Here is a 26,546-nt window from a genome sequence, read left to right as displayed (position 1 = left end):
TTACACAATATGTTTACTCCACATTAAATATTTAGTTAATATTTTGCACGGTGGCGCAGCAGGTAGTGTCGCAGTCACATAGCTCCAGGGACCTAGAGGTTCGAGTCCCGCTCCGGGTGACTGTCTGTGAGGAGTGTGGTGTGTTCTCTCTGTGTCTGCGTGGGTTTCCTCCGGGTGACTGTCTGTGAGGAGTGTGGTGTGTTCTCCCTGTGTCTGCGTGGGTTTCCTCCGGGTGACTGTCTGTGAGGAGTGTGGTGTGTTCTCCCTGTGTCTGTGTGGGTTTCCTCCGGGTGACTGTCTGTGAGGAGTGTGGTGTGTTCTCCCTGTGTCTGCGTGGGTTTCCTCCGGGTGACTGTCTGTGAGGAGTGTGGTGTGTTCTCCCTGTGTCTGCGTGGGTTTCCTCCGGGTGACTGTCTGTGAGGAGTGTGGTGTGTTCTCCCTGTGTCTGCGTGGGTTTCCTCCGGGTGACTGTCTGTGAGGAGTGTGGTGTGTTCTCCCTGTGTCTGCGTGGGTTTCCTCCGGGTGACTGTCTGTGAGGAGTGTGGTGTGTTCTCCCTGTGTCTGCGTGGGTTTCCTCCGGGTGACTGTCTGTGAGGAGTGTGGTGTGTTCTCCCTGTGTCTGCGTGGGTTTCCTCCGGGTGACTGTCTGTGAGGAGTGTGGTGTGTTCTCCCTGTGTCTGCGTCTGCGTGGGTTTCCTCCGGGTGACTGTCTGTGAGGAGTGTGGTGTGTTCTCCCTGTGTCTGCGTGGGTTTCCTCCGGGTGACTGTCTGTGAGGAGTGTGGTGTGTTCTCCCTGTGTCTGCGTGGGTTTCCTCCGGGTGACTGTCTGTGAGGAGTGTGGTGTGTTCTCCCTGTGTCTGCGTGGGTTTCCTCCGGGTGACTGTCTGTGAGCAGTGTGGTGTGTTCTCCCTGTGTCTGCGTGGGTTTCCTCCAGGTGACTGTCTGTGAGGAGTGTGGTGTGTTCTCCCTGTGTCTGCGTGGGTTTCCTCCGGGTGACTGTCTGTGAGGAGTGTGGTGTGTTCTCCCTGTGTCTGTGTGGGTTTCCTCCGGGTGACTGTCTGTGAGGAGTGTGGTGTGTTCTCCCTGTGTCTGCGTGGGTTTCCTCCGGGTGACTGTCTGTGAGCAGTGTGGTGTGTTCTCCCTGTGTCTGCGTGGGTTTCCTCCGGGTGACTGTCTGTGAGGAGTGTGGTGTGTTCTCCCTGTGTCTGTGTGGGTTTCCTCCGGGTGACTGTCTGTGAGGAGTGTGGTGTGTTCTCCCTGTGTCTGCGTGGGTTTCCTCCGGGTGACTGTCTGTGAGGAGTGTGGTGTGTTCTCCCTGTGTCTGCGTGGGTTTCCTCCGGGTGACTGTCTGTGAGGAGTGTGGTGTGTTCTCCCTGTGTCTGTGTGGGTTTCCTCCGGGTGACTGTCTGTGAGGAGTGTGGTGTGTTCTCCCTGTGTCTGTGTGGGTTTCCTCCAGGTGACTGTCTGTGAGGAGTGTGGTGTGTTCTCCCTGTGTCTGCGTGGGTTTCCTCCGGGTGACTGTCTGTGAGGAGTGTGGTGTGTTCTCTGAACTGGATAAATGGCTACAGAAAATGAATGAATTACTTAGAACTGGTTTTATTACTCATTAGTACTAATTGATTAACCGATTAACTAATTGATTACTATTGATTAACCGAAATGCATATTTTTAAGTTGTGTCAAATTAAAGGCGTGTGCATATTATTGACATTTGAATTAAAGGCAACTGTTGCTAACTTATTTGGGTTTACATTGAACACGTGAATGACGTACTGGTAGTTTGTGATAAATATATAATTACAATCTGTCTTTGCATACAAAATAACCTCCGCGCCAGCATTCAGATCATGTTATTAAAGAAGAAATTGAGATTCAGCAACAGAAATAGATGGAAATGGTTTAAAGAAGCCTTAACTGAAGATTTTTACATAATAATAGTAAGTCTTATATAAAGCCTTGTCCTTATCTTGACTCACTTTGGGTCCCAAAATGCTTCCTGTGTGATTTGTTTGGCATTAAAAAGGTCAAACTAACAATGACTGTTTTGATGTGTTGGTTTCCAGAGAAGCACAGGTTCCTCTGGGACTGAAGATGATGACGTTATGAAAACCTCTGTGCACTCAAGACCAACTCCTGTGTTCTTAAGAGGATATTTATTCCTTCTTTATTTCATCAAACTCCCCAGCACCCCTGTCCCACCCCTCTATGCACCATAGCTTGACTTATGAGAACCCCTAGCTCTCAGCAGAGCTCTCACCTACAGAGAAACTCGGAGAGACTCTGTAGTGTGCCAGCAGTGCGCTGCTGTTAAATATATCTCTGTGAGAAGTTGACTAATGAAGCTTCTCTCCAGAGCCTCATCCTGTGGTTTTGATGGAGTTGTCCTCCCAGCGGGTAATGGGCTAATGTCTTAATGAGTTCTGCCCCCCTGCATTATCTCGCGTCACGCTGGGTATTAACACTATCTGTCTTCTGACGCTTTCTGCTAAATCTTCCTCTTCCAGGACCCAGCAGCTCCTTTGTTCAGAGTCACAACGGCAGCAATTTTTATTAGAGAAGTGTAATCAGATAAAGCCGTAATCTCACTGTTAAATTTTTATCATGCAACTGATTTATCACATTATCCATAGCTGCTCATTAGTTTAGCTCTTGCGATACTTGAGCTGCTGCTAAACCTACTGGTCTGGACCTGGAATGAGTGACTGTGACCAATCTGTAGTAAATTAATTAAAATAAATAAATATTATTTCAGACAGTTGTGGTGACAGACAAAGTGCACTGCTGATCCAGTTAATAGAGTAACAGCTTCACTCAACTGAGCCAATCAAACTCACTGTTGACCCTGTATTACCCTAGTTCACTAGAGAGAGAGAGAGGGACGTGAGAGAGGGGGGGGGGGGGGCGTGAGTGTGAGGACAGCATGATCAGTTCACTAGAGAGAGAGAGAGAGAGAGAGAGAGAGAGAGAGAGAGAGAGAGAGAGAGAGAGGGACGTGAGAGTGAGGACAGCATGATCAGTTCACTAGAGAGAGAGAGAGAGAGAGAGAGAGAGAGAGAGAGAGAGAGAGAGGGACGTGAGAGTGAGGACAGCATGATCAGTTCACTAGAGAGAGAGAGAGAGAGAGAGGGACGTGAGAGTGAGGACAGCATGATCAGTTCACTAGAGAGAGAGAGAGAGAGAGAGAGAGGGGGGGGGCGTGAGAGTGAGGACAGCATGATCAGTTCACTAGAGAGAGAGAGAGAGAGAGAGAGGGGGGGGGGGCGTGAGAGTGAGGACAGCATGATCAGTTCACTAGAGAGAGAGAGAGAGAGAGAGAGAGAGAGGGACGTGAGAGTGAGGACAGCATGATCAGTTCACTAGAGAGAGAGAGAGAGAGAGAGAGGGGGGGGGGGGCGTGAGAGTGAGGACAGCATGATCAGTTCACTAGAGAGAGAGAGAGAGAGAGAGAGAGAGGGGGGGGGCGTGAGAGTGAGGACAGCATGATCAGTTCACTAGAGAGAGAGAGAGAGAGAGAGAGAGAGAGAGGGACGTGAGAGTGAGGACAGCATGATCAGTTCACTAGAGAGAGAGAGAGAGAGAGAGAGGGGGGGGGCGTGAGAGTGAGGACAGCATGATCAGTTCACTAGAGAGAGAGAGAGAGAGAGAGAGAGAGAGAGGGACGTGAGAGTGAGGACAGCATGATCAGTTCACTAGAGAGAGAGAGAGAGAGAGAGAGGGGGGGGCGTGAGAGTGAGGACAGCATGATCAGTTCACTAGAGAGAGAGAGAGAGAGAGAGAGAGAGAGGGACGTGAGAGTGAGGACAGCATGATCAGTTCACTAGAGAGAGAGAGACAGAGAGAGAGAGAGAGGGACGTGAGAGTGAGGACAGCATGATCAGTTCACTAGAGAGAGAGAGACAGAGAGAGAGAGAGAGGGACGTGAGAGTGAGGACAGCATGATCAGTTCACTAGAGAGAGAGAGAGAGAGAGAGAGAGAGACGTGAGAGTGAGGACAGTGTGGTCAGTTCACTAGAGAGAGAGAGAGAGAGAGAGAGAGAGAGAGAGAGAGAGGGACGTGAGAGTGAGGACAGCATGATCAGTTCACTAGAGAGAGAGAGAGAGAGAGACGTGAGAGTGAGGACAGCGTGGTCAGTTCACTAAAGAGAGAGAGAGAAAGAGAGAGAGAGACGTGAGAGTGAGGACAGTGTGGTCAGTTCACTAGAGAAAGAGAGAGAGAGACGTGAGAGTGAGGACATTGTGGTCAGTTCACTAGAGAAAGAGAGAGAGAGACGTGAGAGTGAGGACAGTGTGGTCAGTTCACTAGAGAGAGAGAGAATGAGAGAGAGAGAGAGCGAGAGAGAGAGAGAGAGAGGGACGTGAGAGTGAGGACAGTGTGGTCAGTTCACTAGAGAGAGAGAGAGATAGAGTGAGAGTGAGAGAGAGAGAGAGAGAGAGAAGTGAGAGTGAGAGAGATGGACTAAATGCACCGTTTTTTCTTCATAAATATACTCAAGTAAAAGTAAAAAGTATGCTGCATTAAAACTACTCTCATTAGTACAATTAATCCAGAAAGTTACACAAGTAAATGTAACAGAGTAAATGTAGTGCGTTACTCCCCACCTCTGGATGTGGGCTCCCTATTTGGCAAATAACGTCACCATTGCCCTTTCTGTCTGTGTTATAACTGATTATTAATGACTTTTGATGTATTAACAACATAATTAATAACTATTAATAAATTAATTTAAAACCTTTTATAAACCTTTATAAGTGGAGTCTTATTCTAAAGCGCTACCTCTATATATTTCAGTCCCACACATGCTTTCCCTTTGTGTCCATTTAACCACCGTCCGGTCCTCGTCCTGTCTCCTCGTCCCTTCCAGGGTGTCATTTGTTGTTGCGTTTCTGGTGTAAGTTAGAGGTTGTATTCCAAGTCGTGTTGGAACATTTCTAGAGAGATGGCTCCTCTATGTTTAAGTGTTGTAGAGAAATAAAAGGTCTATTTAACAACTGTTGTTTAGAAAACGTCCAGGGAAAGTGTTGATCTGGTTTCCTCAGGTTTCCTGCTCTGATCACAGGAGAAGATCAAGATAATCACATTGCTACAAGCACCTTCTCACCTTTATTTATAAGAGAAGTGATATGTGACCAGTGTCTGTTCAGTATCCTGACTGTAGTCACTGTTAGTTAACCACTGCTCAGAAGAAAACCCTGACTTTCCACTTTTGGAAACAACATCCCTTTCTGCCTCGTGTTGTGATGAGCTCCTGAGCTTTTCTTCTGAGCGGAGAGTGAAGGTGAAATCACAGCGTTTTAAAATTTCAGGCACACCACACACACGCCTCTTCAGCACGCCTCCTCCTCACTGTTTATGTATGGAGCGCTTTAGAGGATGCAACATGCGCCTCTCCCCAGAGCCGACCCCTGAGAGAGAATTGCTTTCATTTCTTTGGAAGGTTTCCTGACGGGTGGTCTAGGTGAGCCACATGCAGCAGACGTCAGCACATCAGCGGAGGTCCTGCCTGCTCAGCACCAGCCACAGGCAGCCACGCATCCGAGCGGCTCATGAATAGCAGACAGTACATGTGTGTGGAGAGTGTGACTCTGCCTCCGTCATCACCGAAACCCAATGACCACAGGGGCCAGGGAGCAAGGGGTGAGGAGAGAGAGGCTTTATAAACACAGGAGGATATTGTTAATGGATCCCTGTTCTTGCATTTATCACACTGTGACAATACACAGCTGTTGATTGGTGGTTATGGAGCGCATTAGTGAGTGTTTGTGAAAGAAACGATGAGGGATACGGTGGAGTGCGCTATAAATCACAATGCAGGGAGGATGCTTCGTACTCATTTGTGATATCAAACACAATGAACGAAGGCCAGAGTAATGGCAGAGTTTATTACATTAATAAATAGGGGGCAGAGTCTATGATCTCCATGCATTCCCTTTTTTCTTGAGGTCCACGTACGGTGTTTGTGTGCAACAAAATATAGTTTTGTGCCAAAAATGATCAGTATTCGTTTTATATGTTCATTTCCCCTTAGAAATGAATGGGAATTGAAGTTTTTGAATATGTCAAATTGTCCACAGGTGAGTGTGTGAGTGAGTGGGTGAGTGTGTGAAACTGTCCACAGGTGAGTGTGTGAGTGACTGGGTGAGTGTGTGAAATTGTCCACAGGTGAGTGTGTGAGTGACTGGGTGAGTGTGTGAATTTGTCCACAGGTGAGTGTGTGAGTGACTGGGTGAGTGTGTGAAATTGTCCACAGGTGAGTGTGTGAGTGACTGGGTGAATGTGTGAAACTGTCCACTGGTGTGAGTGTGTGAGTGACAGAGTGAGTGTGTGAAATTGTCCACAGGTGTGAGTGACTGGGTGAGTATGTGACACTGTCCACTGGTGTGAGTGTGTGAGTGACTGGGTGAGTGTGTGACACTGTCCACAGGTGTAAGTGTGTGAGTGACTGGGTGAGCGTATGAAATTGTCCACAGGTGTGAATGTATGAATGACTGGGTGAGTGTGTGACACTGTCCACAGGTGTGAATGTATGAATGACAGGGTGAGTGTGTGAAATTGTCCACAGGTGTGAGTGTGTGAGTGACAGAGTGAGTGTGTGAAACTCTCCACAGGTGTGAATGTATGAATGACTGGGTGAGTGTGTGACACTGTCCACGGGTGTGAATGTATGAATGACCGGATGAGAGTGTGAAATTGTCCACAGGTGTGAGTGTGTGAGTGACTGGGTGAGTGTGTGAAATTGTCCACAGGTGAGTGTGTGAGTGACTGGGTGAGTGTGTGAAATTGTCCACAGGTGAGTGTGTGAGTGACTGGGTGAGTGTGTGAAATTGTTCAAAGGTGAGTGTGTGAGTGACTGGGTGAGTGTGTGAAACTGTCCACAGGTGTGAGTGTGTGAGTGACTGGGTGAGTGTGTGAAACTGTCCACAGGTGTGAGTGTGTGAGTGACTGGGTGAGTGTGTGAGTGACTGGGTGAGTGTGTGAGTGACTGGGTGAGTGTGTAAAACTGTCCATAGGTGTGAGTGTGTGAGTGACATGATGAGTGTGTGAAATTGTCCACAGGTGTGAGTGACTGGGTGAGTGTGTGACACTGTCCACTGGTGTGAGTGTGTGAGTGACTGGGTGAGTGTGTGACACTGTCCACAGGTGTGAGTGTGTGAGTGACTGGGTGAGTGTGTGACACTGTCCACAGGTGTGAATGTATGAATGACTGGGTGAGTGTGTGAAATTGTCCACAGGTGTGAGTGTGTGAGTGACAGAGTGAGTGTGTGAAATTGTCCACAGGTGTGAGTGTGTGAGTGACTGGGTGAGTGTGTGAAATTGTCCACAGGTGTGAGTGACAGGGTGAGTGTGTGAAATTGTCCACAGGTGTGAATGTATGAATGACAGGGTGAGTGTGTGAAATTGTCCACAGGTGTGAGTGACAGAGTGAGTGTGTGAAACTCTCTACAGGTGTGAATGTATGAATGACTGGGTGAGTGTGTGACACTGTCCACAGGTGTGAATGTATGAATGACCGGATGAGTGTGTGAAATTGTCCACAGGTGTGAGTGTGTGAGTGACTGGGTGAGTGTGTGAAATTGTCCACAGGTGTGAGTGACAGAGTGAGTGTGTGAAACTCTCTACAGGTGTGAATGTATGAATGACTGGGTGAGTGTGTGACACTGTCCACAGGTGTGAATGTATGAATGACCGGATGAGTGTGTGAAATTGTCCACAGGTGTGAGTGTGTGAGTGACTGGGTGAGTGTGTGAAATTGTCCACATGTGTGAGTGTGTGAGTGACAGAGTGAGTGTGTGAAATTGTCCACAGGTGTGAGTGTGTGAGTGACTGGGTGAGTGTGTGAAATTGTCCACAGGTGTGAGTGACAGGGTGAGTGTGTGAAATTGTCCACAGGTGTGAATGTTTGAATGACTGGGTGAGTGTTTGAAATTGTCCACAGGTGTGAGTGTGTGAGTGACAGAGTGAGTGTGTGAAATTGTCCACAGGTGTGAGTGTGTGAGTGACTGGGTGAGTGTGTGAAATTGTCCACAGGTGTGAGTGTGTGAGTGACAGAGTGAGTGTGTGAAATTGTCCACAGGTGTGAGTGTGTGAGTGACTGGGTGAGTGTGTGAAATTGTCCACAGGTGTGAGTGACAGGGTGAGTGTGTGAAATTGTCCACAGGTGTGAATGTTTGAATGACTGGGTGAGTGTTTGAAATTGTCCACAGGTGTGAGTGTGTGAGTGACAGAGTGAGTGTGTGAAATTGTCCACAGGTGTGAGTGTGTGAGTGACTGGGTGAGTGTGTGAAATTGTCCACAGGTGTGAGTGTGTGAGTGACAGAGTGAGTGTGTGAAATTGTCCACAGGTGTGAGTGTGTGAGTGACTGGGTGAGTGTGTGAAATTGTCCACAGGTGTGAGTGTGTGAGTGACAGAGTGAGTGTGTGAAATTGTCCACAGGTGTGAGTGTGTGAGTGACTGGGTGAGTGTGTGAAATTGTCCACAGGTGTGAGTGACAGGGTGAGTGTGTGAAATTGTTTTATGTTTTTGTGGTGTGTTGCGCTAATAGGAGTGGATCAGGCACAGCAGCGCTGCAGTTGAGTTGATGGTATGCAGATGCTCCCCATGAACTGCTAACGGTATAACAACACTAGCACATCCTCTCAGAATGTGTTTGACGTTATATGAGTTAATTGGATCTAATTGCCTCTGCAGTGTTGTGACAGTGAACTCTCCATGTTTTCCATGTTTCTGGGATGAACTCTCGGTTCCTCTGAAAAACTCTGTGTTATTCCGTGTGGGCTTGTGGGAGTAGAACAGAATGTATGGGTATCAAATCTAATTACATGCCCTGCTAACCAATTACCAGTCGAGGAACATCGTTCAGTGAATAGTTTGAGACAGAGCCCCTGAGTGCCTTTTTTTTTATCCATGCCTTTCCCTTCCCCGACTGGTCTTTTCCTCTGTGGCCTACGGCTATTTGCCCTAGACCGCCAGGCAGTTCATCATCAAGGGATGAAGCGGTCAATACAGGACGCAAAGGCTCCAGCTAGCCAGCACTGATGGAGCACTTTTCTCCAAACTCTCTCTGGCTGCGTGACAGAGGTTGACACATTATACGACACTTTTGGCTCTGAGTTCCCTGCAGTTTTTGTCACAACAGTTTTAGTTCAAGTCCTGAAATCTCCACTCACTGATGGTCAGTGTGTATTCACATTTGCACTGGACCATCCTGACAATAAACATTTCTTTATGTCAATGAGTTGCATGAAATTAATTCTTCTTTATACAGATAAAGTCCGCGTGGGTTTCCTCCGGGTGCTCGGGTTTCTCCCTGTGGTCCGAAAACACACGTTGGTAGGTGGACTGAAGACTCAAAAAGTGTCCGTAGGTGTGAGTGTGTGAATGTGTGTGTGTTGCCCTGTGAAGGACTGGCACCCCCTCCAGGGTGTATTCCTGCCTTGCGCCCAATGATTCCAGGTAGACTCTGGACCCACCGCGACCCTAAACTGGATAAGGGTTACAGACAATGAATGAATGAATGAATATACAGATGAATAATTTGAGAATGAGTACATGTGACTTAAATTATCCGGATTATTTAATTTAATTCAATCCCATTCAAAGTGTAATTTTCTTCCAGTGTAGATACATTCTTTGCGGCGGTAACAGCCCCTGCTCTTCTGAGAAGGCTTACGATAGATGTTGGAACATTATTGTGGGGGTATTGATTGCACACAGGCCAGAGGAGCATTAGTGAGGTCATGTAGGAATGTTGGATGATTAGTTCTGTATCACCGAACCCACTCCAGCTCGTCCCAAAGGTAATAAATATACCTTCCTCACTCCAGAACGTGCAGTTTCACTTCTTCACAGCCCAAAGAACTTATTGTTTAGGGCTGGGGCGGCAGGCTGGAGTAACGGGTAGCATCACTGTCACACCTGGGGTCACTGTCTGTGATGAGTGGGGTGTGTTCTCCCAGTGTCTGTGTGTGTGTTTCTTCCCACAGTCTCAATGGACTTCAGCCTGCTCACACATTATTGTTACTGGACAGTTCACTGCTTTTACTGCACAGATGTTCACTTGTCACTTTTGCGCTGTGTTAAGTTGCACATTCAGATGCACACTGTGCACTTTAAGTGACATCAGTATGTTTACATACTGCTCACTTTTTTATATTATTTATACCCTGTAGTGCTGGGCGATACGAGCGCAAATCAATATCACGATTAATTGTACATTTTACCACCATTACGATTTGTTGTTGTGTTTGTGACCCTCTCAGTTCAGTGACGAGGCTTGTGCCGTAAATATGCTCCAGTGTTAAAGCTGGGGTAGTTTCTCTAATGTCACTGGGAGCTTGTTCCTCTCTTGTTTTTTGAGCACTGTTTACATTTGAAATGTGGTTGTGCTTCGGTCGCTGAAACAGCACATCCACACCTCAGACGCTGTGTTTTTGTTTGGTACGAGCCGCTGGAGTCGCTCGGTCGGACTCTGTGTGTAGGTTCTCCTCCGTGTGGCAGATAGGGGGCAGACTACAGCTTGGTAGCGTGGTTTTAAAGAGACAGTACATGAACACACAGTGGAGACATAACAGAATAAAAATAATCGATATAGACAAGATAATGTCGATTCTGAATGTCGATTTTCGATTAATTTTGGATTAATTGCCCAGCCCTAGTCTAGCTTTATTTTTCTCAGTACTATAATTTAGTATTTTTATTTTGAGAATGTCTATGTTTTATATTTGATTCTATTTCTGTTTCCATAGCTTTTGTATTTGTTTAATATTAAAGCATTTCACAGCAAGATGTACCGTGTGTAACTATGTATGTGACAAATGAACTATGATTTGTGACTATAATTAAATTAGTAATAGTAGTATTGTACATTTTATGGACATCTGTTCCCTTTTATATTACAGTTCCATTGTCTGATTTTATTTTTATTTATTTTTTTGCTAAAAACTCATTGCTCTGTATTTGCATGATTACGTCTTAAAATGACAATAATAACATTTATCACAATTACTTCTTGGACAGCCAATAAAAGAAAAACTCTCTTGACAGACGAGTTCAAACCCAGATGACAGTAGTTGGCCTGGCCGTGTGAAAGTGATGTGAGGTGTGTGTGACTGGGTGAGTGCGTCTACGGTGTGTTCCTGAATATCGGCTGCTTTTATAAATTTGCTGCTTTGATATTAATTACTGACTGTTCCTTTAAGAGGGTAACTTTGGTGTGTCTTCTATCGTCTGCATGTCTGAAAGAGTTGGGTCAGAACGTAGGTTCAGTCTCCTGTAGTACCTGTGCTCTGTGGTGGTTTCATTGTCATTAATACATCATTACAGTGTGTAGCACTACGAGGCCTGAGACTCGCTGACTTGGACACAAGCAAGAGGGAACCCCATGTGTTTTTTTTGAAGGTTAACATTAAAACCTCTCTCTCACTCTCCCTCTTGTGCAAGACCCCTGCACTCCCCACAGAGACCACCGCAGCATCTGCAATGAAATATTAACGTCCTGGTTCAGACGAGTCCTGCATCTGCTCCACGGGTCAGAGGACTAACCGGCCCTCGTCCAGCTGTGCGTGGGTGGACGGAGCGGAGAGTTATCAGACAGGCGAGATTACACAACACCAGTAATAACGTAACCAGCACTGAAGGGAAAGGGGGAGGAGCTGCAGAATGTGACAGAACTCCCCCTGGATCATCTGTATAATGTACAGCTACAGAGTCTTAATTGGGTGCAGCCAGGCAGCAGGAGAAATGTTAATGGGATAAGTTTTAATCTGCTCCAACTCTGTGGAGAGCGGATTACTTTCCTCTGGGTTACCTTCTCTTTTCTCTTCGCTTCTTTGCTTGTTGTTTTGGTAAACTCCAAACCACCTGGAGTTTCCTTTCTCCATTCACACACACAAAGAAAACCCTGCACCTCGATCAGAGATTTAGTGCTGATCAGCGGGAAAGCTCGAGACGGATGTTCCTTTGCGCCTTAACAGCTTGTGTCTTTTTCTTTTTACTTCCATTTTACCTTGTTATTTATGCACCATGCTTTACCGCTTCAGGTGTAGCCTAGATGTCTGTCTTTTCCTCCACAACTCTGTCCCACTCCTTTGTTTCTCTCCCTCTCGCTCCGGGTCATCATTAAATGTTGATGGAGATGAGTGAAACCAATAATCCTCAGACCTCACTGCAAAAACATTGCCAGAAATCAATAGGTTTGCAGCAGTAGGGGGACGAAGACTGAGAGAGAAAGAGAGAGAGAGGAAGGAGGGAGGGAGAGAGCGAGAGAGAGAAAGAGAGAGTGAGAGGCAGAGTGAGGGAAAGAGGAAAAAAGCCTTTTCTATCAAATATTAATCGAGCATTCCCACGAGAGACAGAGGAGAATGCTGGTGATTTGCTGTCCGACCCAATTAAGATCCTTGCATGTACCTCACTTAGGCCTGCTGTTACTTACTCCTGCGGTCGGCCATCAGAAGGTACGTCACAACCAGAGACAGAGAGGGAGACAGAGAGGGAGAGAGGGGCTTGGCAGGAAAGCCAACAGAACTCTAGAGGAGCCTCTCAGAGCTTGCATGCCATCCCTTTTGATTGCTTTAATGTATAACTGCATGCATAGCCAAAGGAGCAGGCGGCTAATCGCGCAGCTCTAAGAACACAGCATGGGGAGACCCACCAGAAAAAAGAAGCCAAATGAGTTGCTTGTATTTCTCTGATGCCTCAGCACGAGCTCCTCACACATTAAAAAAGCAGCAGAGACATTTTGGAACCCTTAAGAATTGAGTCGGCTCATTTCTTCAAGGTCACCGCGCCTTCACACAACTGCGCTTAGACTCTGCGTTTCATTAAAGGAAGCTTGCAAGGTTTTCTGCAGAGATTTAAAAGGACAGAGTTTTTGATGAAAAATATATTTCTAAAGTCAGATAAAGTACAAAAAGACCTCCCAGAGTCTTCCACAAGGACATAACGCTACTTTCAGTTTCAGGTTCGTATTTGGTCCTGTGCGACCATGAGCATGAAAGCAGTTCAAGGACGTCACGTTCTGGGGTTAGTGTGAGTTATGAAAACATATTTTAATGTAAAAGCTCAGAATGTTTAGCAGACGTTTATAAACTATTAGACTATTAGCTAGCATTATACCTATCAGAGATTTAAGAATGGAGGACTGGGGTGTGGTGTGTTTTCCTTGTGCCTGCGTGGGTTTCCTCCGGGTGACTGTCTGTGAGGAGTGTGGTGTGTTCTCTCTGTGTCTGCGTGGGTTTCCTCCGGGTGACTGTTTGTGAGGAGTGTGGTGTGTTCTCTCTGTGTCTGCGTGGGTTTCCTCCGGGTGACTGTCTGTGAGGAGTGTGGTGTGTTCTCTCTGTGTCTGCATGGGTTTCCTCCGGGTGACTGTCTGTGAGGAGTGTGGTGTGTTCTCTCTGTGTCTGCATGGGTTTCCTCCGGGTGACTGTCTGTGAGGAGTGTGGTGTGTTCTCTCTGTGTCTGCGTGGGTTTCCTCCGGGTGCTCTGGTTTCCTCCCACAGTCCAAAAGCACACATTGGTAGGTGGAGTGGCGACTCAATAGTGTCCATAGGTGTGAGTGTGTGAGTGAATGTGTGTGTGTGTGTTCCCCTGTGAAGGACTGGCGCCCCCTCCAGGGTGTTTCCTGCCTTGCGCCCAGTGATTCCAGGTAGGCTCTGGAAGGTAGGCCACTGCGACCCTGAACTGGATAAGGGTTACAGATAATGAATGAATGAATGATAAACCAAAATAAAATTATTTCTGAGGCTGCTGGATGCCCTGGGTAGGAGACATCACAAAATCACACGAGACCCACAAATCTCATCCTGTATCGATTCAACACACAACAGTTTCTTATTTTATGGGAGAGCTTATTTGGACAGGGCTAAATAACTTTTACACCAGGTCTAACCACAACACTGATGGTGACGATGTTAGGTTCATGCACATTGGTGGGGCATAATAAACTCTATATGTGCATCATAAACCTAATCAAATAATATACACACAGCACAAACACGTCTCTCCTCCCGCAGAACTGAACGGTTTTAACACACTAATGCTAACGTACGCTAGAAATAGATTCTGAAAACTAAAGTCTGACTCCCACTCACATCAAAAGTCACAGACATTGATTTTGGAAAGACGTGATCTGGCAGGGTCACTATCTGCACGAGTGAAGACTGCGCACTTATGATAATATTAATCAGAGTGGATTTTACTGGAACATGAAGAACAAACAAAAGACTTAAGACTGCTCTCCTGATCACTTTACACTAAACCATCGCTGACGGATGGATGGATGAATCTCTTGTGATTTTATACTATTGGAATTTTGTCTGGGACAGTGAAATCACTGGGTGTAAAACTGGCATAAAAGTGTAATAAGACTTAACTGTAATTATTACAAATGTGTGAATTTAGTACACAATCGCCCCCAGAACTCCAGTAAAAGACTTACAGTTTTTAAAGCGGTTTCTGCCACAGTTTTAGGGCCATACTGAGGAGTGATACAGCTCTATGGAGTAAATAAAAGAGAGAATATTAATGAAGCAAAAACATTAGTTTAATCACGATCCATGATCATAATCTTACTGTGTTAAAAAAAAGTAGGCTTCTTACTGGACCTTTCCGTGTCACCTTAAATAGAAGCTATAATGAAACTGCTGCACTATTTAAGGTGTCACAGAAAGGCCCAGTAAGAAGCCAACTTCAGCCACATCCACACTGTCATTAAGCATCCACAGGAATGTAAAAACCTTTTCACTCTGCGTTTTCTGCCGGCGGGTCTCACTTCACACTGCAGCACACGTTGTTTTTATTGGCTGCCCTCTGCATGGACCCAGCATGATCCACATCTCCGCAGCTCAATACTGAAAGCAATTATGGATCATGTCATGCTCAGATCCGCAGCAACATCTGGTGGGGTCAGGCCCTTATGTAGAGACACCCCTGCCCTTACATCTGGAAAGAGGTGGCATAGAGAAGCTCATCAATATTAACCACAGCATTTAAACACGTTTGAAGCAGTAAAGGGATCTCAAGCAAGTTATTAAATTAATTTTCATGAAATAAAATTCATAAAAGTACATGTATTTAGCTCACATTGAAAAGTACTGAATAAGTTAATAACTCTCAGGAAAAAGGTTTAATAGAGGAACCTTACTGGACAAAAATGGTGCCTTTAAAGGTACAGCAGTGGTGTTAAAGTCCGGTTGTGTTCCCTAAAGATGCATTACATTTTCTGTTGCTGTTAAAGATGAGTTAGAAATAAGGGAAAGTATTTATTGCTATTTATTTAACTGAATACAACATGAACTCCTCTGTTCTTTCGGACTGTAGATCCGGATCTGTAGTTCTTTCGGACTGTAGTTCGTAGAGAACTGTTTCATTAACGCACATGTTGTAGAAATGAAATGTGAACATGGAATACGTGTAATATTACAAGAGACACTGTGTTTGGCCTTCACCTCCCATTTCTGTGTGTAGACATTAAGCACCATTATATGGTTGTGAATAGTAACTTGGTTACCTTGGTGAACACTTGTGGCAAAGATCAACATCATCATTCATCTTCTTATTTCTGTCTAGTCAGCTGGTTCTCAACATTTCAGAAAACATACCACACATTATCAAACCAAACCTGCAAGTACCTCCTATAATTATATCACAGAAACACACACACACACACACACACACACACACACACTAAACCTGCCCCGTAGGCATACGTGCATTTACCAATGACCATTTTAGTGAAAGGGCTGAGCCCAGCCATGCAGTGGAAGGGACTAAATCAAGCTTTAAACTCAGTTCTGACTCAGAATTCATTTTTGTAGTGGTACTTGATTGGCCAGTGGCGAACCAAGTCATTAACCAGTCTTGTTTGGCTTACCTGCTTTTGCCATTCACAAGCGAGTTTAGGAAGATATTCCTTAGAATTTGGAAACTGGGATGGCATTATTCTTTCTTGTAGACGTGAATATGGTTGATATTATCTTGTATGTGTTCTCTCTGTGTCTGCGTGGGTTTCCTCCGGGTGACTGTCTGTGAGGAGTGTGGTGTGTTCTCCCTGTGTCTGCATGGGTTTCCTCTGGGTGACTGTATGTGAGGAGTGTGGTGTGTTCTCTCTGTGTCTGCGTGGGTTTCCTCCGGGTGACTGTCTGTGAGGAGTGTGGTGTGTTCTCTCTGTGTCTGCGTGGGTTTTCTCCGGGTGACTGTCTGTGAGGAGTGTGGTGTGTTCTCTCTGTGTCTGCATGGGTTTCCTCCGGGTGTCGGTGGATTGGCGACCCAAAGTGTCTGCAGGTGTAAATGTGTGAGTGAATGTGTGAGTGTGTGTGTTGCCCTGTGAAGGACTGGTGTCCCCTCCAGGGTGTATTCCTGCCTTGCGCCCAATGATTCGGGGTAGGCCCCGGACCCACCATGACCCTGAACTGGATAAGGGTTACAGGCAATGAATGAATTAATTAATTAACTGATATGTTGATATGTGCCTACATGATGATTTTTATTTAAAACACTAATTAATAGTATTGAAATACAATAATGAAAGCTCTGACACAGATTGTGTAATTTCCACATGGAAACTTTAGATTTTCAAGATATCAATCTTTAAATTTTTCATTGAATGTCGTAAATTTTCAGACGTCATCTGGCGTACCACCTCACAATGCTTCACGTACCACCAGAGGAAACTCTTTCAGTTTTCAGTGATTCTGTTCTTTCAGTCCCAAAGCTCATAGAGATCCTTGTTCCTGCATCTTAACACCACCTGTTATTCTGGCAGCAAGATGGCAACTGTGGTGTCCTGCCTGATATTGGTTTGTGTTTGTTTTTAGTGCTGCTGCCGAGCCCTGGGTCTGCTGCTGCTGCTCGTAGGTGTGGCTCCATCTACAAGGGCTTTGCTCAGTGTCTGCTGTCCCTGGGGGACAGTCTGTCAGTCAACAACCAAAAGGATGACGACATGCAAGAGATTGACTCCATCTGCAGGTGAGTCCATCACCTATTCACTCACATTACTCTCAAATTACTCTTACACCACATCAATGCAGCGGCACCCTGAGGGTCTGTGATTATGTAACTGCAGCTGGGGAAGTGTATTGTGCCACATTGTGTTGTAGTTACATTATTAATTAGTATACATTATTAATTGCAATTACGTTCTCGAACTAAAGGTGCAGATATATGACTCTGAGGGTACCACCACAGAGACAGGTGGACCCGGTGGAAACCGAAGAGGGGTTATTTTACAAGGCTTTAAAATTGATTTCAAAACTTAAAAATTATTGTGTCTTATTTCATAAGAATAAAAAAAAACAGCAAAACAAAAAAGACTTATTTCATGCTAATGTATTTTACCAAGGGGCGGCACGGTGGTGCAGCAGGTAGTCTCGCAGTCACACAGCTCCAGGGACCTGGAGGTTGTGGGTTCGATTCCCGCTCCGGGTGACTGTCTGTGAGGAGTGTGGTGTGTTCTCTCCGTGTCTGCGTGGGTTTCTTCCGGGTGACTGTCTGTGAGGAGTGTGGTGTGTTCTCCCTGTGTCTGCGTGGGTTTCCTCCGGGTGACTGTCTGTGAGGAGTGTGGTGTGTTCTCCCTGTGTCTGCGTGGGTTTCTTCCGGGTGCTCGGGTTTCCTCCGGGTGCTCCGGTTTCCTCCCATAGACCAACACACGTTGGTAGGTGGATTGGCGACTCAAAAGTGTCCGTAGGTGTGAGTGTGTGAGTGAATATTTGTGTGTGTGTGTGTGTATTTGTTGCCCTGTGAAGGACTGGCGCCCCCTCCAGGGTGTATTCCTGCCTTGCGCCCAATGATTCCAGGTAGGCTCTGGACCCACCGCGACCCTGAACTGGATAAGGGTTACAGACAATGAATGAATGTATTTTATCAGCAATAAACTGTGATTTTCTGTTGCTGTTAGAGATGAGTTAGTAATAAGGGAAAGCATCAACATGAACTGCTCTGTTCTTTCAGACTGTAGATTCGCTTTAGTTCGTACAGAACTGTTTCATTAACGCACATGTTGGAACATACTGAATATGTGCAACATTACAACAGACACTGTGTTTGGCCTTCATCTAATGTGTGTAGACATTAAACACCATTATATGGTTGTGAATAGTAACTGCCTTGGTCTTAGAGATAATCATCATCATGTTCTTCTTCATCTTCATATTTCTGTGAAAAAGATTATTATACAATTTACCTGTATAAAATATTTAAATAATATACACTGATGCGTCAAAGCATTAAAATCACCTTTCCCATTTTATTAGCTCCACCATGCGTACTAGTACACTGCCCCTTTCATGCTGTCCTTCAGAGTGCTTTAATGATCCAGAGATTTCACCTGTTTTCATGTAAAGTTAAACAATAAGCTGTACCCATGTAATTTACTCCTCGGAAAGCCAGTAGCGGTCAGATATGTTCATGTATTCGTGTTGTTACAGGGACAGACAAGATGATGTGTAAACTACAGAGCAGAAAACAAAAAGGCTTGTAGGTTGATAAATATCTTTAACACCTTACAAAGATAATTTGGTTCAGCCACAACACAATCTGATTCAGGGTCTGAGCCAAAGTGATTTATCTTTGTAAGGAACATTTCTTCACTAAGCTGTGTTTATTCCTCCTTCATTCATTCTCTCTGTGGTGGATTATTTGATTAAATAAGGAAAGGATATTGTAGTTGGGCGGCACAGTGGTGCAGCAGGTAGGTGTCGCAGTCACACACTCCGGGTGACTGTCTGTGAGGAGTGTGGTGTGTTCTCCCTGTGTCTTCGTGGGTTTCCTTCGGGTGCTCCGATTTCCTCCCACGGTCCAAAAACACACGGTTGGTGGATTGGCGACTCCAAAGTGTCCATAGCTGTGAGTGTTTGAGTGAGTGTGTGTCACTCTGTGTGTGACTGGCGCCCCCTCCTGGGTGTGCCCCTGCCTTGTGCCCAGTGATTCCAGGCAGGCCACCTTGAACTTGATAGGTGCTTACACACAACGAATAAATGAATGAAGACAGTGTAGTTTCATGTGTTCATGTGTCACTGTGACAGCATTTCTATGTTCTCTGTTTCTGTCCTAATGAGGGCAGGTTATCAATCAGGAGATGTAATATGTAAATATTACATAAGACTTAGATCATGACTTTCTCTCAATGTTCTGAAGTGGGAGGGGCTGTTGTGAGGGGAGCTGTAGAAAGAGCTGGGGTGTGCTGCTTTTTTAAAAATGTCATCTTTATAACGACCAATGCAGCATGTTGCAATGTGTGAGAAAAAGTGCTAGTGGATGCTTTACACCAGTGACCAGAGGAGAGCCTCATCTGTCAGTGAAACTGGCTCATTGGCTCACTTGCAAACTTTGACATGTCCTCATACTTCTGTTTGGAGAAATACCATCCACACCTTTAACAGATTTTAAGCTGAGGGGCTTCTCCAGAGATAGGACTAACCACAAGGAATGATTGGGAATGTATTTTTAAATATTAAAGCTTTATTTCAGCATTCCAAAACAACACAAATACAATTAGGGCGTAGTTACCCCTTTAAGTAAAATAGAGTTCAAAATATTCTGTAAAATCACAGGCTCATATCCTTACAGAGAAAATATAGGTTTGTTTTTGTTATTGATTTTTTAAGCATGGCATCACGGTGGCGCAGCAGGTAGGTGTCGCAGTCGCACATCTCCAGGGACCTGGATGTTGTGGGTTTGAGTCCCGCTCCGGGTGACTGTCTGTGAAGAGTGTGGTGTGTTCTCCCTGTGTCTGCGTGGGTTTCCTCCAGGTGACTGTCTGTGAGGAGTGTGGTGTGTTCTCCCTGTGTCTGCGTGGGTTTCCTCCAGGTGACTGTCTGTGAGGAGTGTGGTGTGTTCTCCCTGTGTCTGTGTGGGTTTCCTCCGTGTGCTCCGGTTTCCTCCCACGCTCCAAAAACACATGTTGGTAGGTGGATTGGCGACTCGAAAGTATACAGTTTGAATCCTTTTCACTTTACATTGCTATCCAAGGCATAAACAATCCCAGTGCATTCAGGATACAGCAGGGCACTGAAGATATTTCCAATCAGAAAATCTTGACTTTTTCTCTTTATCAGGCACCAGCTCTGATTGTGGCTTCATATCGTACCTCTACAATATTTATTGCTTATTTCTCTTTAGGTTTCAACTTAGACTCCTGTGAAGGTGCTTTCATTTAGACTTTAATTCTATGTCTGCTAATGATACTCTGAATTAAATGACAAAGCACTTATGTAACTCTAGATAAGAGCGTCTGCTGAGTATTGTAAATGTAAATGTAAGGCATGTAATGGTAGCAATTCTAAACAGGCATTTTTGTAGTGTGTGTGTGTACTAGTGAAGAATCTTACTCAGCGCCTCACTCCTCACTGTGCTACAACAGAGTGACCAAATGGATAAGGGGACAGATCAATTCTGTGCATCTAAACAGTCATACAGAACACATCTGGAGCTTCAGAGTCAAATCATATTTTTACAACAAATATCCGGCCCGGTGTAAACTGCAAGATTGACCCAAAATTCCCAGACGCATTGCCAACGGTGTTCCACAGACTGACACACGCTTTGTGTTTCTAGAGAAGTGCTGTGTAAATGTTAGCGTAAATAAGTACATTTTCACCAGAGGCCACATGACGTGATTTGATCACGTGACCACTAAATTCTCTTGGTGTTATTAGATATTATTTGATATTGTAAATATGATGTAACATACATTCATAAACACCAATTATATGAGGGCGCAAATATAATGATAGGAATGCACCTGAAGGAGTGGTATAGAAAACAATGTACCCTATTAGTTCATAAATGCTCTGAATGCCAATAAATAATGCTAATATTTGTAGAAATATCTACAAATAATGAGTCTCTGTGGCCCCCAGGCGATTGTAGTACTCTGCATGATTTTTCTCTCACAGTACACACCATGCTTATACTCTCATATACTCCCAGGCATAAATGAGAGAATATGAGGGGCATACATCAAACAGATGGGTACTTTAGGTAGATATACAGACAGCAACTGCATTACTACCACACACACACACACACACACTCACACACAGTCAGTACCGCCCTCACACTGCAGGATTATTCATCATGCTTCACTCAGAGTGTTGTCACAGGCTGGAACAGGTGATATAGAGTAGTACGGTTCACTGACTTGACACCTGACTCTCTCTGGCGCTACTGTTGTTTTCTTTTCTCCAAGTCTCTCTCTCTGTTTTTTTTTTTTTTACCAATTTCTTCACTCTGTCCTCTCTCCTTTATTTTTTTCTAGTGCTGTCACTGTGTTCCCAGGCCACATCCTCCCGTGAACACACTCTCTTTCTAGCACCGTTCCCCACCTACTTTGTCTCTGCCCTCTGTTTTTCTTCTCTGTCCAACATTCTCAGTTTTTACTCCTAATTTCCTACACTCCCCTCTTTCTTCCTGCCCTCTCATGTTTTCTGTCCTTCTTTTCTCTTAGTCTACACTTTTCATAAGTCTTTTCACTCTGCCCATCTCTCATGCTCTCTATATTTCTCTCCATCCCACATTGCCCTTAATATCTTCTCTCTCTCTCTCTCTCTCTTACACACACACACACACACACACACACACACACACACACACACACACACACACACACTCCCACTCTACTCCTGACAGCCCTTCCCATGTGCTCCATGTGTTTTGGTAGTAGGTCTAATTAGAGATTGAGTCCCCCCCCCCTCTCTCTCTCTCTCACACTCTCCCTCTATCCTCTCTCCCTCTCCCCACCCCCCCCTTTCTCTCCCCCTCTCTCTCTCTCCCTCTCTCTCCCTCTCTCTCCCTCTCTCTCCCTCCCCCTCTCTCTCTCTCTCTCTCTCTCTCTCTCTCTCCTTCCCTCTCTCTCTCTGCCAGTCTTTAGTTCATGTATCCTGAATCCAGGATGGATTCTGTTGGAGCTGCTTAGGTATTCATCGTTTAACAGTAAAGTGTTCTTTGAAAACACAGTGCCATGTATTTCAGTCACAGTTAAAGTGTTCCAGCTCTCTGCTCTACTGAACTCACTGAGCGTGTGTCCACCCTGACACACTCCGTATAATGTTCACACTCAGCCGGCCTGCAGAGGCAGAGCTGGGCTTTCACTTTCATTTAGCACTTTTCCTAAGGTACCAATTAAGCTATTAAACTTGGCACTGTGTAATGCATGCAAATTCACACACACACACACACACCCCAATCCTTAAATTGTCTGTAATTACTTCTTATCTAACACCAATCCTTACCTTAACCCTCACCTTTGCCCTAAACCTAACCCTAACCCTTAAGCCCAATTTATGCTTCTGCCTTGAACTAATACAGTGAGCAGCACATATTTCCTGCTCAGATGTGTCTGACACACACTTCCCAGAATGTAACTACACTTCAAGTTGATGCAGACGGCAACGGCTGATTGGCCCACAGCTGGAGCAAGTTGAGGAGAGTTTACTGAGGAAGTCCAGAAAAATGAACTTCTCTTCACCACACAACAGCAAATTTATGGCAAGAGCTTTCCTCAGACTTCAGATTTGATGTCACAGAATGAATAGATAATAGAAACAACTGCAGAGAAAAATACAGGCATCTCTGAAAAATGGCACTGCATGTAACCTACACTCTGTTCTGGTTAACACCCTACACCCTAAATAGGGCGCTTCACAGGTTTTAAAATTAATATCAATCAATCAAATCAAATTTTATTTATATAGCGCCTTTCACAACAAAAAGTCGTCACAAAGCAGCTTTACAGAGATCCGGGTCCAAGCCTCCTATGAGTGAACCAGGGGCAACAGTGGCATGGAAAAACTCCCTCAGCACACGAGGAAGAAACCTTGGAAGGAACCAAGACTCATACGAGGAACCCATCCTCCTCGTGTCGACACCGGAGACACAACAGAGAACAGAACAGAAGTAGAAGTGAAGGGATGACAGATGAAGGGGTTATAGTAATGTGGATGTTAGTGATATATTAGTGATGTATGAGTCTGAGGAAGGAAGAGGTGATCAGGGATTCTGTGTGAGTTAAAATTAGGTGCAGAGTTAATCTGAGATAAAACAGCATGGCCAAGCATGATAGTGTAGATGAGACAAGGCCAGGATCTTGTACAGGACACACATAGGGGCTGGATCAGGTCAACACCTGGAGAGCAGCAGGACATCTCAAAGCATGAGAGAGAGACAGGAGAAAGAAAACCACACCATGGGAACAAATAAAAATACAGAGGTTAATAGGTTCATGGTAAAGAACGGGCAAAATTGTCCTGCGAAAAAAAAAGCTTCCACGGGTCAGGCAGGAGAACCCAGCAACAGACAGCTTTCTGGTAACTGCCAACACACTAACTAAAAGAGCTGTAGCTAGGGTCATATGACCGGGTTAATACAGAGCAGTGATGATATGAAAACCAGCTCAAACACTAATAGAGAAGGAGTAACCTGAAGGTGAGTGATTAACCAAAAGCTTGTTTGAAAAGGTAGGTTTTTAACCTTGATTTAAAGATTGAGAGTGTGTCTGAGCCCCGAACAGTAACCGGAGGCTATTCCAGAGTTGAGGAGCTTTGTGAGAAAACGCTCTTCCTCCTGCTGTGTTTTTTTTAATGCGAGGAACAAAAATTAGATGGGCATTTAAAATTAATACTACTTCACCCTACACTGTGCACTACATAGTGTAAAGGAAGATTTTTGGGAATGAGCCCTAGTGTCTTGGTTGTGTAATTGCAGAGAGATTCACTGTGGCGTAGGCTCTGCTTTGAATCAATACAGAAGCATAATTCGGCCTTAAACCTAAAGCAAACTCTAACAAACACGGTGCTTTTCTACAAAATGGAGACAGTGACATCACTAACCCCTTTGTTGTGAAAACACGTTTACTTGTTGTGTATTCGTGTGTTGTTTTGGTCTTGTTTCCGTGCCCCAGATCTCACAGAGCAGTTTTCCTTGTTGTACGCTGGAGATTTTCATCGGCCACTGACCCAAGGAGCGTTTGAATCTTATCACAACCCCCTCAGGGGAATGTTACGAGCTGCTGTTGTGAGTTGGATAAAAATAAATGCGAAAACAGTTGTAATTCAAAGGTTTTACAAATGACTAGTTTGTGCTGGAGCTCTGCATTTCGTGGTGATTGACAGGTCTCTCTGGCCAATCAGTGCTCTGCAGGGTTTACAAAGGGTTTACTAATAAAGTGTCTGGTTCCAGGGACCAGATACAGAACGTGGAAAAGTGGCATAACCCCCAACAATAAAACATGTCTTCACCTTAAAATGTAATGATAAATATGGTGGGGTCAGTGTGTGTTCAGTCAAAGATAAGAAGTACCAACAGTGTGGCTGTGTAAAGGTGATATATTCCTAATACGAACACACACACACACACACGCACGCACACACACACACACACACACACACACACACACACACACACACACACACACACACACACACACATGCTCACAAGAGTTGCTTTCTCTCCAGAATGTGCCTGTTCTTCTGTCTGCTCTAAGAGGGACCTCTTCAGGAACAGAAGTGTTTTCCCATCAGAGCTGAAGAAGTTTCAGATTTACATCTAGGCCAAGGCTGCTCCTGTCTGTCCCTCTCAGGAGAACCAGGCAGACGTTTAAGCACAGAATAACAATGACATCAGACGTGCTGATATCGGAGCTCTTCCTGACTGCTTAAAGTCCTCCGTCCTCTAAACATTCACAAAAAAAGCCTACAACATTAAAACCACAGCCTTGTTTTGACTATCAGCTCCACTGACCAAACAGGAGCACTTTAAAGTCCTACATTTACAGATGGTTATCCATTGGTTGGTCTGCATACTTTGTTAGACCCCTTTCACCCCTCACTGCACAAAAACCCTCACAAAAATATGTCAATAATGCAATGTCCATCCATCCATTATCTGTAACTCTTATCCAGTTCAGACACAGGGAGAACACACCACACTCCTCACAGACAGTCACCCGGAGGAAACCCACGCAGACACAGAGAGAACACACCACACTCCTCACAGACAGTCACCCGGAGGAAACCCACGCAGACACAGGGAGAACACAACACACTCCTCACAGACAGTCACCCGGAGGAAACCCACGCAGACACAGGGAGAACACACCACACTCCTCACAGACAGTCACCCGGAGGAAACCCATGCAGACACAGGGAGAACACACCACACTCCTCACAGACAGTCACCCGGAGGAAACCCACGCAGACTCAGAGAGAACACACCACACTCCTCACAGACAGTCACCCGGAGGAAACCCACGCAGACACAGGGAGAACACACCACAGTCCTCATAGTGCAGTCACCTGGAGCGGGAATCGAACCCACAACCTCCAGGTCCCTGGAGCTGTGTGACTGTGATGTGAATGTCATTTCACGAACCATCTACTGCCATCTTGCTATTATAGGTGTAATATTTAGATATTACTTTATAAATATGGTATTCAATACTTAAGCATGAGTTCTGAAGTCATACTGGCTTTTTAGCATAAAACCAAGGAAACAAAGTGTCGTTGATGCAAAGCTGTGAATACCACCCCCTTGTGGAGCCAACCTTTAATGTGAGGAAGTGCGTATGTTAGTATGTGTTGTATGTATACATATACAGAGAGAGTTACAAGCCAGTTCCATGATGTGCTCATATCTAAAACTGTGTTTTAAGGACCCCTGATATTCCAGCTAGTTTCTCAGTGAATAAACAGTGCTGTGTATGGGTTGCAGGTCCTGGGATGATTTCCACGACTGTGCTAACGTTGCGATGGCGGGCTGTCCTGAAGAGGCGGCTGCAGTGTGGGAGTCCCTGCGACAAGAATCCAAGAAGATGCAGTTTTCTGGAAACTTGTACGACATGTGCTCCAGCCGCAGCCAATCAGCAGCCAGCACCGAGGCCCAGAACCCAGATGAGACCAATCAGGAGTCTCTGAAAGGAAACGGCAATCATATACACCCAGCTCTCAGCATCTCTCTGCTCTCCTGCTGCTTGTGTTTACTCTGTCTGTGGATATAAGCCCAGTCTTCGTGCTTAAAGAGACTTACAGATTAGAGCCAATGTCAAAGAGGCACTGACAGACACACACACACACACTTCTGTAAATATCACATGCTGTAAATAATATTCAGTTTTGATTTTTGTTTGATTTTCCTTCATGCTCCTGCACAAACATAGGTTAACACACACACACACACACACACACACACACACAAACTTAATTTCATATGAACAAGTTTCCCCCTCCCAGTCAGATGCGATGCCTCCCAGAAGATGCACTGTGTGTGGAATAGCAATCTCCAGTGCTTTTTACAGTGTGTGCAAACCCACAGTGTTGTTGACGTGAAGGAGGATGCCTCTCTCAACTCAACCCTCTTCAGGGGAAATTACTCCGCTAACAATGTGAGCCGCTAGCTGGAATTGCCGGAATCTCTGAAGATGAAATGAAGTAGCAGCAAAAGATTGCAGGAGGCAGAGCGGCCAGAAGCTTTCATTTATTGTTTTAGTGAGAATTATCAGCGGAGATCACTCTGAATAAAATTAACCCAAAGCAATAGAACACACCTGCAAACTACGCTTGA

The 26,546-nt window shown here is 45.3% G+C and overlaps 1 protein-coding gene across 1 annotated transcript in view; it reads left to right on the top strand.

The window, feature by feature from the left end:
* Positions 1-25,983, top strand: part of nrn1la (neuritin 1-like a) — a 58,636-nt gene extending 32,653 nt beyond the window's left edge. The window contains exons 2-3 of the mRNA XM_066684297.1: positions 16,811-16,961; positions 25,698-25,983. Of these exons, the coding sequence (XP_066540394.1) occupies positions 16,811-16,961; positions 25,698-25,983 (437 nt within the window). The remainder of the gene's footprint in view (positions 1-16,810; positions 16,962-25,697) is intronic.
* Positions 25,984-26,546: the final 563 nt, after the last annotated feature.

This window comes from Hoplias malabaricus, chromosome 11 (genome assembly GCF_029633855.1).
Source record: "Hoplias malabaricus isolate fHopMal1 chromosome 11, fHopMal1.hap1, whole genome shotgun sequence".
Classification (NCBI taxonomy): domain Eukaryota; kingdom Metazoa; phylum Chordata; class Actinopteri; order Characiformes; family Erythrinidae; genus Hoplias; species Hoplias malabaricus.
This window is presented reverse-complemented; position numbering and strand designations above follow the sequence as displayed.